The sequence below is a fragment of the Diadema setosum genome, chromosome 7 (assembly GCF_964275005.1).
Source record: "Diadema setosum chromosome 7, eeDiaSeto1, whole genome shotgun sequence".
Taxonomy (NCBI): Eukaryota; Metazoa; Echinodermata; class Echinoidea; order Diadematoida; family Diadematidae; genus Diadema; species Diadema setosum.
The window spans coordinates 9,625,333-9,642,538 of NC_092691.1; the positions used below are offsets into that span (position 1 = coordinate 9,625,333).

Consider the following 17,206-nt stretch of genomic DNA (forward strand, 5'->3'; position numbering starts at 1 on the left):
CATTTTAGAGCAAAATCGACAGTTTCTGCAAAAAAACAACAACAAACAAACCTCTGTGGAATCTCTATTTTGCCTTTAATAATGATAGCAGGGCCATCGGAGAGCGGTGCAAACACTCTACAGTGTTACTATACAGAGGCTGGCCCCTGTATAGTAAGACCGTTGTTATCGTATTTTCCTTAAATTATCAATTTAGGGATCCAGTAAAAATATCATGAAGTCGGGACAATTACATCGTCAGTGCAACAATTTCCAATGTTTCTATATTAGCCTGTACCATGTCATTTCACATGAGTGTGAGTGCTGTCGCTGTGCATGTAAAGCCAATTGGCAATGGCAGTCAGAAGTCGGATGGAAGACTCGACTGAAGTGTCTGGGCAGGGGACAATCCGATGCTTTCATGGCCCTGGAGCAGGTTGAACTCTTTCTCCCTCCTATACATGCACCGACACGCCAGACCCCGTGTATATTCACACGTGAAAAGACCATTAAACCGGGAGGAGTTTAAATGGGTCAAGGTTAAGGAGAAAGACGAGCGTGCTGCGGAGACTGTTTTATACGCCTGGCGCTGTTTTTGTGCTACACACGCTCCTTTCCACGCACAGGATGTCAAAGAACTTCTCACTGGCGCAAACTTGGTAGGGGAATACCAGAAGACTCTTAAAGTTCGAATCATTTGTTAACCAAAACTGTAGTGACGTTGTTCAATCAGGAACCTCCATGGTTCAAGAAATTCCTCAAAGACAGGATGATATTAATGCGTATATACCGATGTCACTTCTACGGTCAGATGGTGTAGTTTCGTGTACCTGGAGTAAAATGTCAGAGTTAAACAATAACTGCATTGAACTAAAACTACCGACAAAATACATAGTAGGGGCAAAAACGTTATTCCTACGTTGCTCTTTCTGCCGTTACCTCTTGTAGAATCGCTCCCCGAGCTTTCTCGCATTTATTGTGAAAGTATCAAGCGTCAATGCATGTTCGTGTTCAAAGGATGCGTCACTATTGTCTAAACGCAACTGCACTATATACCAGAGTATTGTTTCTCGGGTTAATTTTGTGCATTTCCTAGTTTAATTACCATGTAATGTATCAATCTACCACTTTAAAATCGATCAGTCAGCCGACCAATATGTCGGTCAGTCATACATTGATGAGATGGATACTACATTGGTACTCGCTCGCTCTTGTCCCACTTACTCTATTCCTATCTAATGAAGATCGCTCTGTAACCACCTCCATGCAGACGTTGGGTTTGGGATTTATGGAGGGGTGGGGTAGGGGTGCGTTGTAACCCCTCTCCATCACACATCACAACTTACACTGTGCTGAAGTACCTTCTTAAAGTACCGAGCGAGTGTCCACTTAGTATCCATTTCATGAACGCATGCTTTCCATCGTTTACCTCAAGACGCGAAGATACCACGCGTACCATGTTCAGACTTTGGCTAAGGAAACTTTGATTAATGCTTTGCAGTATAGCATTACATGGCATAGAAGAAAAAAAAAGAAAACTTTCAACTGAAAAAGAAATATTATAAAATAGTTACATGAACTTCAATAAGTATGAGTATTGATACTGGTGGCAGTACTGACAAAATTATTTTCATAATCACCAATTCGCTGGTGTGTATCTTTGTATCTGTACAGGCTTATCGGAAAAAAAAAAAACTATGACAAAGTAACTTACATGACTTATCTAACGGAAAAGAAGGTTCAGGACATTTGAAGTCTTAAATTTTGTTTTGTTCGCATTTTCCACGAGACAAGATAACCCATAACCCATCCATAACCCATAATATTTAGCTGCACTAGCTGGTCTTCCATGGAGTCCAGTTAAGAGTACTTGGGGTGGACCACTTCACCGGGTTATGTATCCTGATCTTTGTGATGATTGAATGAAGCGGGATCTTTTTACGTGCGTGGGATGTGACTTTCTCACACACGGGATCTCCATTATATGTCCTATCCGAGGGACAGAGTGTTTTACCGCTGCCATACAGGCTATATATATTTTTTTAATATATTTATCAGTACAAGTAAGTTAATGACGGAACGAACAAACAGCAGCATCCACAACCATTGTCATTATTGAGGAAACATTACTGAGAACAATGATTTGTGCTCTCACTGTTCCATGCTTAATATCTATATTAAAAATCCCACTGAATTTGTGATTCTCATTTACAGAGCTTATTAAACTGATGAAAACAAATCTTGATTTAAAAAAAAAGTCTCCGACGACCCAGGTTATTAAGCCACATCATCATTTTGCTTACCATATCATAATTTTGCTTACCACAGCAGCAATAAACTCGTATGCTTGCCTGTGCATGCAGTCAATGACATGACACGTGGAAGGCAAACGGACACGGGAGCTCATGAAAGACTTCCGGGAGTATATAGCAAGCGTTTCCGGTTTACGTGATTTAGTGACATGTTTGCCAACTAGAGTGTTTCCTCACGACTTGTCAAATGGGGAATAAATCAAATGAAAACATCATGTTTGATATAAAAAGGGGGGGGGGAAGGCTACGGGTTCGTTTCTTTATTGATGGAATCTAATCATATTCGGATATTATGGCTCGCGGCATTATGATAAGTGATAGGTGTAACAGTATCAGTATAATATTACAATGTTGAGCTATCGCTGTATATAGCCCTTTATACAACTTTATAAACAATTATTTTGTTATCGTATATAGAGCAATCATGGGAAGGAAGCAACTTTTTGCTTCGATTATTTTTGCGGATAATTCAAAAACAAATGAAGATATCGCATTTGATAAGGAATAGAGATCACCAGGAAAGAAGAGCCGTGATTGTTGATGTTGTCCTTCAAAAGTCAGTGCGCAGCACTGTTACCATGGTTACCAGGACCAAGATAAAAACAATATAGACAAAGAGTTTATGAAAATCATCAAATTCAACAAAAAGAAATATGACAACATTGAGCGGGAAGAGCTGAACATTCGCTTCAAAACAAAACATTCATTTCGTGCGCGTATAGTCTCGATTTATTTCATAATCATCCAGATAATGGCTTGTATAAGCACAGAATTTATTGAGTGTTACATAACAACAGATTAAAAAAAAATTACCTCAATTTCTTTGTGTTCAATTTCGAACCGTACACCTTGAAATGTGTTGGGAGTATCAAAAAAACAAAGTATCTCAAATGTAATTTTGTTAGTCTTCTTGTTTTCATCCCGTTGATGGCAAGTGTGAATTTTGATCTCCTTATATAAGGCTTTGATGAATTCCCCCCCCCAAAAAAAAAAGAAAGAAAAAACTTTTGAAAATCGATATCATCACCATGTGGCATGTGGCAACAGTAAATGAGAGCCGCAGGTCGTATCCCCCCCCCCCCCCAACCCAATCACCCTGCTCGGTTTCTCCGATAATGCATTCCTTCATCGCGTTGTCGTCTGCTCCGCTAAGGGATCTTCGCGCCACTGGCCTCAATTTGCGTGACTTTTCTCCGTCTCCACGGACGACTGACCGTGCACCGCTGAACGGCGAAAGAACTTTCTCCACCGCCTACAGACAATCGACACGCTCAGCGTCAGTAAATGTGATCCATGGCTGCGCAGCCGACGACGAATATCTCCCCCTGTCAGTCATCATGTTAGGGTGCATGCTTACTCCTACACTTCGATGCCTATTAGGCTTAAAGGACCGTGTTTACCGAACAATGTCAACATTGCCGCCTTCTATAACCAGTATACCGTATCTAAACACTCGCACAGTTTTCAGTATTCCTTCGCGACAATACCTCTCAATGTAGATCGCGTAAAAAGGCAACACGGCCTAACATTCGAGTATGGTATGCCCTCTTCCTCTTATGCATTTTTTTTTTAAAGCAAAGGCGATGTAATGTCACACAAAAGTTTAATGCGACTACTTTATCCAACCCAGGCCTTCAAGCTAAACTAGCAAGTTAAGTTACTTTCCAAACAGAAGAGAGCCTAAAAACAACCAAGCAAACATAATAATACACAAAACTTTTTTCATGTCTTCCTCCATTTCAGGTTTACTTCCATTCATGAAATCAAATCATAGGGCCTAACAAGTTGGCATAAAAGTCGTTATTTGGCTTTTATCAAAAACAAACATGTCAATTATAAGCCCCAACTCAAAATTTTTGACCTCCATTTTGATAGCAATAAGCCACACTTAACGCGAAAGTCAACTGACGTACACACGCATCCTATAACACACACTTAAGACACACACAAACACACACGAACACAAACACACACAAACACACCAAAAGGGTATCATTGAGCAATGCTTTCATAATTTTGTTGGAAGTATGTATGCGTTTGTGTGAGAATGCATTGTAGTGTGCTGTGTGCAATGTGGTATTATGTATTTCTGATGCGTTTATGCAGGCATGTGTGATGTGTAAAGTGGATATAATAATGTGTGATGTAATGACAACTCTGTGTCCATGAAAGCGCATGAAATGTGGATGTTTAGAGTTCGTAACTTTTGATTTATAGGGGTTTAAAACCCTTTTTGATTTCTCAATACATGATCATTGCATGTATCTGTTGTTACGGCGCCATTGAGTGACTTTGCACAATGGCTTGTATACAAATCATCGTGCAACCATTCACCAATGTTCACCATCTTCGGTAGTTATACCACGCCGAATGAAAGGTGCTTCTCACAAATACATAGGCCTACACAGTGGTATTGGTTGCACGACTTATTTCCCTATGGTGGACAGAAATTCAGCTACAGTGACCTTGGCTATATCAAAGAATGGTTTATCCTCCTAAACCTTGCAAATCATGTAAATTGTCAAAGATAATAAAAAAAAAATCAAGACCTGTTGTCTGTCTGCTTTTCTTGCGGCGCCAAAGTTGCTACATCTGCCTTTGTCATTTCATTACGCAAATCGTCTGCTATCCGGGGATTGGCGCGGGAATATCTAGTGAAAGACGACAGCTATTCCAGTTTATAGCATTGATCACGAACCTCGTGAAGTGGAGAATGCGCCTTTAAGTGGCGCACCTCCAGCCCACGAGCGACCGTGACCAGAACGAAACCTTGAGTCTCTGAAATTAGCCGTAACCCGAGGAAGCAAACACTTCTCGTTGTACCCTGATTAGTGACAAGTGTATTAGCAATCCTGACCTACAAATCTGACGCAACCACACCGACAGGGTACCCGTGTTTCTCTCTAGCTCTCTCGGTTTTGTTTCTTTTGGGTGTTTTTTTTTTCCCCATGGAAAGCTTTTGGCAAATGTCATTTTAATCACTCACCTTTACAATAAAACCAACGAACGTTGCTCTTAGGAATGCTGAGATTGTTAACCGAAGGGGCGCTGTCTACGATGCTATCTCTACAGCGGTGTGAATTATGCACAAAGTGTCTGAAATAGAAACATGTTCACCAACTTGTTTTACCCACGTCACATGTCATTCTCATCGTCATTACTGGAGAACATTATATTGTATTGGTGATGAATATGATTGTCCAAGTTGCATATACAGTGTACGTGATTTTCTCGTCACTTATTGAGATATCCATTCCTAACTGCCTAACATGCTATGATAACAGAGTAATGACTGATACCCTATTATTTCATATAGTTGAATTCTAACTGTGGATGACTGCTATCATTCCAACACACATTTCGTGCCATATAGACCACAGCACTCATTTACTGGAGACAAGTCGTAGATATAGATGGTGATATTAAAACAATGATTAATGTCGCTGATTGTAAACACTCTATGATATGACGATCTTTATCATTAGTGTCACTGCTATTACTACTTTGAATGGCGCCATTTCAGTATCATCAAGTGAATAATTCTAAGTGGCCTTGGGCGAAATATATTTGTTAAGATGACAATGCATTTTAATCGTTCTCGTAAACTAGTGCCATTTGTAGTTGTGCCGTGCCACTTCGTCGCCGTTTCGATAATTGTGCGTGAAAGAATGATTTGTACGAACACGAATTTCCAAAATGAAAGAATATTCACTCGACGATTTTTCTTCATTTTCATTTTAATTTGCCTTTCAAGGAGGAAATCGCTATAGAGAATTTCCAGGTAATAGTTTTCACATCTGCCTGACACCATGCTATCATTTACTCCCAAATCAAAATCCGTTGAAGTATTTCGTTTATCTTTCAGTCCTCTCCGTGTCGCATGTCTTTACTGGCGTGTGTTTGATGATTTTTTTTTGTTTCTTTCCTTCCTTTGAAAAATACCCCCGCTGAATGTGTAATCATTTTCTGAACTATGATATCTGTCAGTGTAATGCACCTGGATTTACATGGATTATTTTGTTATCTGCAATTTTGATTATTGGCATCATCAGTGTGGATGTTTACAGTGTGTGACGCTTCGTTGGTTTCTCACTGATTTGTGTGGCTACAATAAACATTTCTGTTACGTTTTTGTGTGAAGACAGTGGGGAAATGAATAAAAAGGAGAATAAAAGAAGAAGATGAAAAGGGTAGAAGAGAAAGCTGAAGAAGAGACGTAATGAAAAAAAAAAGAGACAGAGAATTTATTATGTTTACTCACTTATAATCTTTCCTTATGTATCCTATGTTGCGTTTTATATCGTGTGACGTTAAATGCACCTGTATTCGAGTCTTGCGACACAGTCCATCAAAGCCATGAAATGTTGTGTTCGTGTATATACCTTCGTATTTCTGAATGTATGAGTGAGAAAGCATGTTAATTATTTTATTGCATTTAACAGACTTTCTGTACGTGTACACGTTTCAATGCGACTTTGCTACGAAAATTGAATATGCCACGCACAAAATGACACCACTGTGTTTCTGTGCTTTGCTCGTTTTCTGTTCTCACGTACATGTACTATCAAAAACATGATTTGTTTTAACCTATTCGTATTTGCCCTTTACCCATTATGCTCTTTTGATCTAAGTTTATCGACATCGATCTAAGCTTAACGCTCCTTTTTTGTGTGTGATTTTCTTACAGAAAGAAATCAAAGTGATGTACAAGAAGTCTTCCGAGTTTGATGGACACATGTGAGTATATCACAATAGTTATACGAAACTTCGTAATTCAGAAGTATTCAAATTGACAATTATTCATGGATATTCATTATCACTGGAGGATCAAAGCAGCGCTACTCGCTGCACATCTCGACTTTGATAGAATTGACTTAAATTGAAACCGTATAGTTCTCATGTGCATGCAAAAATGTCGATCATTGCTCTAAAATGTACACCTAAAATACCTAAGAGAAATGTGTGAAATAGAAATTACACTATTTCAGCAATGTAATCAGGGAAAGGCGATCATGCGACATTATTAGCCATTTATTAGCTTCATTCATTCATCGCAAAGAGCAGGGTGTTTAACCCGGTGAAGTGGTCCCACCTCACATCCAACTGGACCCCATGGAAGACCAGCTTAACGTAGCTGAATATGGGCTATCCAGCCATCTTCTCAGATGGAAAATGAAAAAAACAAACAAACAAACAAACAAACAAACAAACAGAAAGGTTCGCGGGAAATACAACAGTCTAAGAGCATACCCGATTGTATTTGCTGCGTATTTTTTTTTTATAATCGATTTTTCGATATTCGACAAATCGGGCAACAGCCGTACTCACTAATCTTTTGCGCTAAAGTTATGAAAGTGAATTGCTTGGAGCTTTTTGGAAAATGCGATTGCTCGGGCACAATCGATCGTCACGTATATTGTAAGGTTCTACCTTACCGTCTGCGTTAACTAAAAGTTCTACCTACCCACAATGCGGAACTGGGAGGGCTCTTTTGGAATATCAGTCGTGTACCATGAACGAAATTATTGTACACTTTCGATCTCAAAACACTCCAAGACAACTCATCATACTGGCAAATCGCGTCAGCCTGGCAAGGTTTTTGGTAGACTCTTTTGGTTTACATGGCATGCGAATTTCCAATGATGCAAAATGAATTTTGAGCCCTTCTGAGAGCTGAGTTCGTTTTAGCTTAAAACGTTGTCTGCGGCCCCGAAAGTCACAAGTGCACGATTTCTTCCCCCAACCCCCCCCCCCCCGACGATCCCCATAATATTTTGATAAATACTTACTCTGCCATGTCTGCCCGCGAATGTGCAATGCATCGCTCCTTTCTCGTCGCTGAGACAAATCATTCAACGGCAATGAGCTAGACAATTGGCCACTTGCCCGACCCGTTTATGTGAAAAACGAAGACAAACATCAAGGTCATGAAAGTCATTTTAGGTCTCCTCGTTTGTCATCTAAATTGGCGAATTCCTCGCAAATAACTGCGCGTGTGCGCTCTATATGATATATCGTGGTTTTCGTAAACATCCTGAAAGTGCTATCACCTCTGCTGATTAGATCCGCATGTCTGTCTTTCAGTTATATACAGAGTATTAATTGTAACATTATTTGCATTGTATATGTATAGCTATGTATGTATGTATGTATGTATGTATGTATGTATGTATGTATGTATCTATCTATCTATCTATCTACATAAGCTATAATATATATAGGCATATGTGAGTGTGTATGTGTGTGTCATAAAACAAAAAAGTGTGTGTGTGTGTATCATATGTGTGTCATGATGATGTATGTGTGTGTGTGTGTAATAATTATGTGCGTGATGCGCACTTAGCTCCAATCAATGTACTAGTCGTGAGAAAACACATGGTTTCTGTTAGAGCCATCAAATACTACAGTTTCGACTGACGTCATAAAGCAGACGTTCTTTCACAACAATGTGGCGCCGCGGATAGGCCTTCTTGTTTTCTTTTTATTTAAATGTTTGTATTCTTTTTTTGTCAATGCCCAACGTCTCCGGCGCCGTCATCTCCCTGGGCTGCGCGATGGTGGACGCATTTAGGACGCATCTGCGCAGTAAGAGTAACGCGTCGCATTTTGAGCCAAATTTCGTCCCCGTTCGCAGCCTCCTCGCCGTAACGGAGCTCATTTACTACATGACAGCAGCACAATAAAGCTGCGATTGATAACTAATTAATCTCGTAGACGCTGCAGACGGAATGCATCCGCCGTAAATGAGAGAGATTAATGTACCAGTGCGCGACCCAGACTGCAATTTATACCGAGCACTTGTAAGCACACATTATAGTGCAAACGTGCTTGTTTACCTGAGCGACACGGAGATTTAGCGGTTCGCAGGGAGGGGGAAAGAAATAGAAAATGCGTCTCATTATTTCTAACCTTGAGACAAAAATCAGCTGCTAATGCATTGAATGGATGACTATTTCTCCGCAGACAGTCATTTTTCTGGTCATATTGAAAAAGAAAAGGCAAAAGCGAAAGTCTTTTACATGTTGTAAAAGCCTGATAGTGAAAGTGTCAAGTTAAAATAGCTTTCATTTCGTCTATTTATACATTTATTTATTGTTTTTTTTTAACTCCGATGAATCATGACGATGCAATCTGGATATTCACACGTGAATCTAATGCTTTTACCCATGTAAAATGTAGATATATATGTACCAAAACCATGATGACCATTTTTTTTTTCTTTTAGACAGAACCAGTACAATATCAGACGATCAAAACATCCACACGTCCACACAAACTCATCAAACACACACACACTCATTGCTCACACTGATACTTACGTCAATTCTATATTTTGACTAGAATGTGAATGCTCGTGATTAGAAGATTGTCAAAAATGTTCCGTTCAAATTGCGATTATCTTGGTGGACAGTGACTGTGCTGCTGGTGGCGCCTTCGTATAAGAACAAAAAATTTCTCCTCCATCGGCCTACACGTGTTACATGCATGTAGGCACACACACGTTTGCGGCGCCATGCATGGTATATAGGCACACACACACGTTTGCGGCGCCCGAACTCACTTCATACTTATAAGGTGCAATGGGGGCGGTATTGCACGACACCGGTTCCTTGACCTTGAAATCTCTGGTCTTTTCCCGCGGCTAGGGCGGCCAAGCGTGAGACGATTTTCCGTATTGACCAGATTTGATTGCCTGCTTCAGAGCGAGGAGTGCAGCAGCGTTTGCAATCCCTCTACAATGCATCCAACGTATTATACAACTCCCGGCCGGCCCGTCTTCCTGAGAGGCACCAAATTAACCCTCATACATTACCAAATCTATTATCAAGAGACAGTATAACAATTTAATGTTTCACAGCACTTCCTTACGAACGTCAGTCTACGTGATTAAATGAATGATCTGAAAAATTCTACCGACTTAATCAATCAAAGGATGAACAAAAAAAAAAAAAAGGACATGCCTTCCCATAAATGATAATATACGACATCTCGCAAGAAATTGGATGGTACCGGGAATGTGGGTTTGACGGGAGCAAATTATTTCATTTCATGTTATTTCTTATATTTTTCCACCCCTCCTCCCCCCCCCTCAAAAAAAGGGATAAGAATACACAATCAAATGCCCAATGTAATTGTATGGACACAAAATGTTTAAAGTAATGCACTTCAGGTTTCAAACTTTTAACACAGTCATACAAAAATGATTAACGTTGTATCAAATAATTGATCGTAGGGTGTTGGATTTCAAAATAAAAAGAAAATGCCTTGAAATAATAAAACTTTTTTTCATTTTCGTGTCAACAAACCGTAATGATCTCTTGTCTTCTTATTGCCGCAGTATCTTTCAGTCTTTTCTTAGAGCTCGCGCGTTTCCACGTGCCGAGGAGCACCGCGCCACAGCGCTTGCACACTCCTCGACCAATTCAATCTCTCTCCGTCGACACGCTCGTGAATAAACCAACTTTGTTTTTCGCGTGCTCGGATCCTGATTCGGTGCGGTTCGATGTATACGTCTGATGCGGCAGACTTCTTAGGTATGACTCAACCGTGGGTGTAATCAACAGTGAAATCTACCATCTCCCCCCCCCCCCCTCCAAGAGCTGCTGGTAGGAACATTGACGGAGGTGATGAATGATGAGTATGATGAAAGAGCGTGATGAGTCGTTGCCAAGGGGATGAAGGAAAGAGAGAGAAAGACTAAAGAACCATCAGAATTATGTGCATAACGGCTTCGTGGGAGACATTTTCTAAGAGATTTCACACTTAAAGCTTGCTAGTGGAAAATTAAAACACGTAGACGAAAATGGCAGGTGGTTTGGAATTGGAAGCCCTTTAAGTGTCCCTTTGCGGCGCCTCTCAGCTCCTTTGAAGAATTAATTTGTCTTCTCTGCCTTCGTCCTCTTCACCCCCCTCCCCCGTGCCTCCAGTCCCCCTCTCTCTCTTTGTTTCATATTCTACATTTGTTATTGTCTGTTTGAAATTATGACGCTTCGAAGAATCATTAGCTGGCGCAAGCCTGACAGATAGATAATCATGCACCTGCGTAAATATTTAACACTGGATAATAAACGCCACGAAACCCAAACCAAGAGCAATACAACTTGCTTGCTTGTTTGTAAGATCGACTGAGCCAATAGTAGTGACGTGGCACATCGAGGGATTATGTCAAAGCTCTTGTTATGTCATATTCATGCATTTATCGCAAAGGCGTGCTTTCACAGTATTAAATATCGAGAGACAAAAAACAAAACAAAACAAAACAAAAGTTCCCCCCCCCCCCCAGTGAACAATGCTTTGATGCACCAAGTTAGCAGCGAGAGAAAAATGTTAGAGTCTTGTTAAGAAGGTAACCGTAAATGTTTGGTGAGCGCGATCGGATAAGAAATAAAGAAGATATGACATTTTGAAATCTCATATTTCTTCGGAAAACGTTTCTTGACCAGTCCTTATGAATATTCAAATAAGCGATTTGATGACGTCATGCCCTCACAATTTTTCATGATTGTTGTACAACTTGTGTATACGAAATTCAGAAAATTGTTATTTCTAGCCTAATAAGTAAAAGCATATATTCCCATACCAAAATTTAAGAGGGTTAACATTTGTTTGTTTGTTTTTATTTTGGGTGGTTTTAAAGCAAATTTTATACTTATACAGCTAAAATACGAGATTTTTACTATTTCTGTATGTAATGTTGTTAATGAATAAGAAATTTTGAGAGCGTGGCATCATCAACTTGCTCGTTTGAATACTCATAGCGACTGGTCAAGAAGTGTTTTACCGAAAAAAATTGAAAATGTTCCAACTTCTTCCTTATTTCTTATCTAGTTTTGATCATTTTTGCACTGTTCTGCAGGGAACTTTTTTTCTGTTTCTTATGAAATTGATAACATTTTGAAGTGGATTTCTTTAAAAGAGATCTGCATTTTGGCTTCGTTGTATGTGGGTGTGGTATCCATCGGGATTGACTTGTTTAACCTCTCCGTTCCCCCACAAATTGCATGGATTTTTTAGTCGTATTTATAAACAGATAACAAGTAGTTTATGTGATTAGGCAAGCTTCGATATGAGTGCTCAATATAGAATCCCTGGTAGTTTTAATTTGATCAAAAAGAGAAGCAGTTGTTCAATAAAGTAGAGTTATGACGTGGGACCCGATCTCTTCAACACTCTCGGAATATGGTAGCTGCTTGGGGGGGGGGGGGGGGGGGAGGTGGGGGCTGGAAGTTGCGTTATGCACATTGGATGCGAAATCCGATGTATATTATTATGGAATTTAGATCCTGACTTCAAGTGGCGACATTCAGTAACATTGTTGGCACTATACAGTAAGTCACAGCTGCAGCTGCAGAACAGTTCTGCCTGTAGAGCAAATGATTGCTTTTATTAGCAGCTTACTATTATTACGACTGAGAATTACATCAAATGCAGCTTTAATGAAGACGAGTTCTCGTGCAATAAAAATCTCATTCTGGCCAAGAGCTGTTGGATCGACGGATTAAAGGTATCATCCCGGCCCAAGGACAGCTAGTCAGGACACTGGCGTGCGGTAATTGCAATTAAAACAACATTAAAAAAACAAAAATCTGTAGCTACCTGATGCAATGACTTCCACGTATCCGAGTAGTGTCATGCAGAATTTGGTGAATTCAGCATGGCTGTTTTATGAGAATATCAGTATAGGCCTATGTGTCCGTATCTTTCTCTTTATGCAGGTATCATGTATGCAGGCGGCATATTTACGCAATGAAACAGCGATGTTGCATATCTGTTTGTATATTAGAGTGTCCAAGATAGCTCGAGAACGAATGAACGAATTTTTACATAATTTACACTACGTGTTCATAATGAAGTAACAAAGAAACAATCAAACTTTGGGGTCATAAGATGAAAGGTCAGAGGTCACATGGTTCAAAGGATAAGAAAAGCGTAAGTCTCCCAATAACTCAAGAACGGATGATCAGATTTTCACCAAACTTGTAGGGTGTGCTTACGATAAAGTAAGAAAGAAACGATAAAATGTAGTGGTCATAAGGTCAGAGGTCAAAGGTCATAAGGTTAAAAAAGGACATGAAATAAGTTAATCTCCCAATAACTCAAGAACGGATGATCAGATTTTCACCAAACTTGCGGGGTGTGTTCATAATGAAGTAAGAAAAAGAAACGATAAAATTCGGGACCATGCATGAGGTCAAAGGTGAAAGGTCTTAGGGGTCATAAAGTATATAAACTAAGCTCAGTCTCCCAATAACTCAAGAAAGAATGATCGAATTTTCACCAAGCGTACAGGGTGTGTTCATAATGAAGTAAGAAGGGCACAATTAAATTTAGGGTCATGAGGTCAAAAGTCATAGGGTTACAAAGGACATTAACCAAGCTTAATCTCTCAAGTCAGAGCTCAACAATGAATGATCAGATTTACACCAAAATTGCCTCCAAAATATATTGTCTCTATGTTCGCCATGCACTTAGATACTGCCTACAAAATGGCGATAATTTAACCATGGCTGCTTGGTGGAGGTCTGCTCTCTGCGAGTGTTCCTCTAGTTGTTTATACGCGGCCATATTTCTATTTGAGTGTGTGTGTTTGTGTGTGTGTGTGTGTGTGTGTGCGTGTGTCAGTCTGTCTGCTTCTCTGTAATGTCAGCTGTCGGCGCGCGTATAATATGCGTAAGTGTTTGTCATTAGTATATACTTGTCTCCTTTTGGAGTTAATGCATTTCTTTTTGACGGAGTGACTTTAGTATGACAGTGCTGATGAATGTGCCCTCAAATATGTTTACCCCTCTCTCTAAGATAATGAAATAAAAACCAACTTAAAACAGATCCCTTTAATTACGTCGGGTTTAGCCGATTAGTGTACTTTTGCCGTAACAGTCAATAAACGCCCATGAACCACAATGAACTAGTCCGATGGTACGAGAAGGACCTTGGGAATATTCCCAAAAATATCTCTGCAGAATTAGGCAAGGTCGTTCAGTATAACCACGGTGAACGTTACAATGTTGGCTGCTTTTCAGATGCACAGATATCGCAAATAGCAGAGGAATTAATAGGCAGGTTTATACTGAAGTGAATAAGTATAATGTAGAGACCTTCGCTACTATAATTATTCCTCCTCTGTGCAACAGCAAGTTCATTTTGAAAGCTAGTTTGTCGTATCTCACCCTCCAGTGATGACAAGAGGAAGTAAATAGCACAGTGATATTAAAATCTGAGTCACTAATGGCTACCTGACTTGACAGACTACCTTGTTTCTCATACTTTGGTAACATGTTTTGTGCAGAAACGTACATTCTTTAGTGAGATATATTCAAAAATATATGTAGGGCAAGATGTCCATATATTGCACTGATGTTCATGCACATGGCAGAAAGAAAATCTCATTCATGAGAAATGGCACTCTAGTCACTTGCTTCCTTCTGTCACGGTATAAAGGGCAGTATTTGCTACGGTATCCTGATATAATATTCCATGACATTATCTGAATACTCGGCAAAATGTCTATTTGTTATCTTTTTAATCAAAACCATTGATGTTCAATCAATCCTTAGTACAAGATATAATAGTGATTATTTGTAAAACGTGAAGATTTAGATGACCGTCAATGCATTATGGTCTCAATAATGAAACAATGAAAATAATATGATGAATTTCGTATAGTTTTTTTTTCAATAAAGAATACGCTGTAAAATATCCAATTTAGTGACGATAATGTGTTCATTCAGAGTAAAATAACCCTCTGGCCTTGATGGGTTTAAGTAGTACCCATTCTTTCACGCCCCCCCCCCCCCAATAGGATATAGTGTCGAGTGTAAGTGGTAACTGAAATCTCAGTGACAGTGTTATAGTTTCAACCAAAGCACAAGGTGGAAATGCATACCTCAGTGTCACTGTTTTATAAGCATAATGAAAAGTTAATGTTCATCATCATTTCTTAAAGGTGAATTCCAGTTTTGGTTGAGACCTAATTTCAGGTTTCTAACATTTTTTGGAATTCTATGTGGAATTCAATGTTTATTTGATGAAAATTGGTTTTGAAATGGCTGAGATATCCAAAAAAGAGCGATTCTAATAAAGTGTGGGACCCACACTTTATTGCGATCGCTTTGTTTTACTTTGTTTTTGGATGTTTCAGTCATTCCAAACCCGATTTTCATCAAATAAACTTTGCATTCCACTTAAAATGGTATGCTCTGTACTATATCATAAGTGTTTTCTTGGTATCTCGCAAGAAGTTAAAAGCCCAATTCTCATCTCCACCAATACTGTACCATCCCTTTAAAGTATGTTTGTTGTATGAAAAGACTGCAAATATAATGATATGTATCTATTATGATAATGTACAGAAATAGAAAATTGAATTATATTCATTTGTGTGTGTACATTTTCCATAATGTTCATTCACTCAGAATGTAAAATGAGAAGTGCATATGACGCCGTATTGCACTATGCTATCATAGAACAGCATGAAAATTAATGCATCGTTTAAGGGATGTCACTTTGAAGAAGGGTAGGGGAGGGGGATGACGTTGTCTCGCACGGGTTTCTCATTCCTCGATATACTCCGCCTAATCCAATATGCCACGCCCATATTACACGATACCTCCCTCCTCCCCCCGCCCCCCGCAATCCACCGACCCTATATATTGTAGTGATATGACTTGCACTGTCTTTATTTTTTTTTATTTTTTTATTTTTTGATCATCTCTTTCCCTCTCTTTTATTTTTCTCTTCCTTTGCCGCCAGTTACCGGGCAGAATGCACGATAGACGCTCCTCCGGAAAAGATCATCCACTACATTCTTCCATCGCCTAAGGGACTCCGAGGCGAGTGGGATAAGAACGTTAAGGAATCGCAAGTCCTTGAGACCATCAATGAGGTACAATAATTCTCTCCAAGTTCACTCCTGGATTATGTCTCTCCTTCTACCGTTCTCCCTCTCTCTGTTCTCTTCATATTCAGCGATCGACATCCATTTTCATGTCGCTCTCTCTGCCCTAAATCTACTTGATAGCTATCTATTCATCTGTTCATCTATCTATCTATCTATCTATCTATCTATCTATCTATCTATCTATCTATCTATCTATCTATGTATCTATCTGTCTGTCTTTCTGTCTGTCTTTCTGTCTTTCTTATTTTCTTTCTATCTATCTATCTATGAATATATGTATATATATTACTTTTACTATTTCTTTCATAGATATATTCTCTCTCTCTCTGTCTTTCTGTATATCTGCAATATATGCTGCCATCTTCAGACCTCATCACTCTATAAAACAGAAGCAATGTTGTCACACTATTGCTGTATTACAGCTGTATTATAGTAATTTTCGAAGGAAACCTTGGGAGTGCAAAATATCACACTTGGAAACATTATAACCGATATGTTTTCAGGAAGATACCTTTTTTCAGTTCAGTGATGATACAGTCAAATCCATTTTTTATGTACACCGGATAATACCAATGCCCCTTCATTTTCACACTCGGTCTGTAGATATTTTCGGAAAAGAAATCTTTACAGTGAGTTATTTCGTCAAATCGTCACATCTCTCTATTTAGCGTGCTGTACAATCTACAAATGGCTCTCGATTCATTTTTTTTTTTCATATGCGTTTTGCTCTTAAACGATGGCTAGTGGGAATAGGGTGTTTTGGTGGCCAAATAATTAACTTTCACGTGTGAATGTCGCTTCACGACAGTGGGTAAGCAAGTTGAGATATCCTCTTAATCACGAAAACCCTGATTATAATGTATTGGATGCCAGTTGGCAGAACGAAAGCATATAGAGAGCTCAATGACACAGATTGCCTAGTGACCTTTATCCGAATGGGGACTCGGTGCATAGCGTACTAGTTTATGACTTGTTTTGTCATCCTAGAAATACATATTTCTTTTTCGGGCAATTTATG

General features: G+C 39.3%; 1 protein-coding gene across 1 annotated transcript in view; it reads left to right on the top strand.

The window, feature by feature from the left end:
- LOC140230705 (stAR-related lipid transfer protein 5-like) overlaps positions 1 to 17,206 on the top strand; it is a 75,385-nt gene that overhangs the window by 43,431 nt on the left and 14,748 nt on the right. The window contains exons 3-4 of the mRNA XM_072310846.1: positions 6,979 to 7,028; positions 16,041 to 16,173. Of these exons, the coding sequence (XP_072166947.1) occupies positions 6,979 to 7,028; positions 16,041 to 16,173 (183 nt within the window). The remainder of the gene's footprint in view (positions 1 to 6,978; positions 7,029 to 16,040; positions 16,174 to 17,206) is intronic.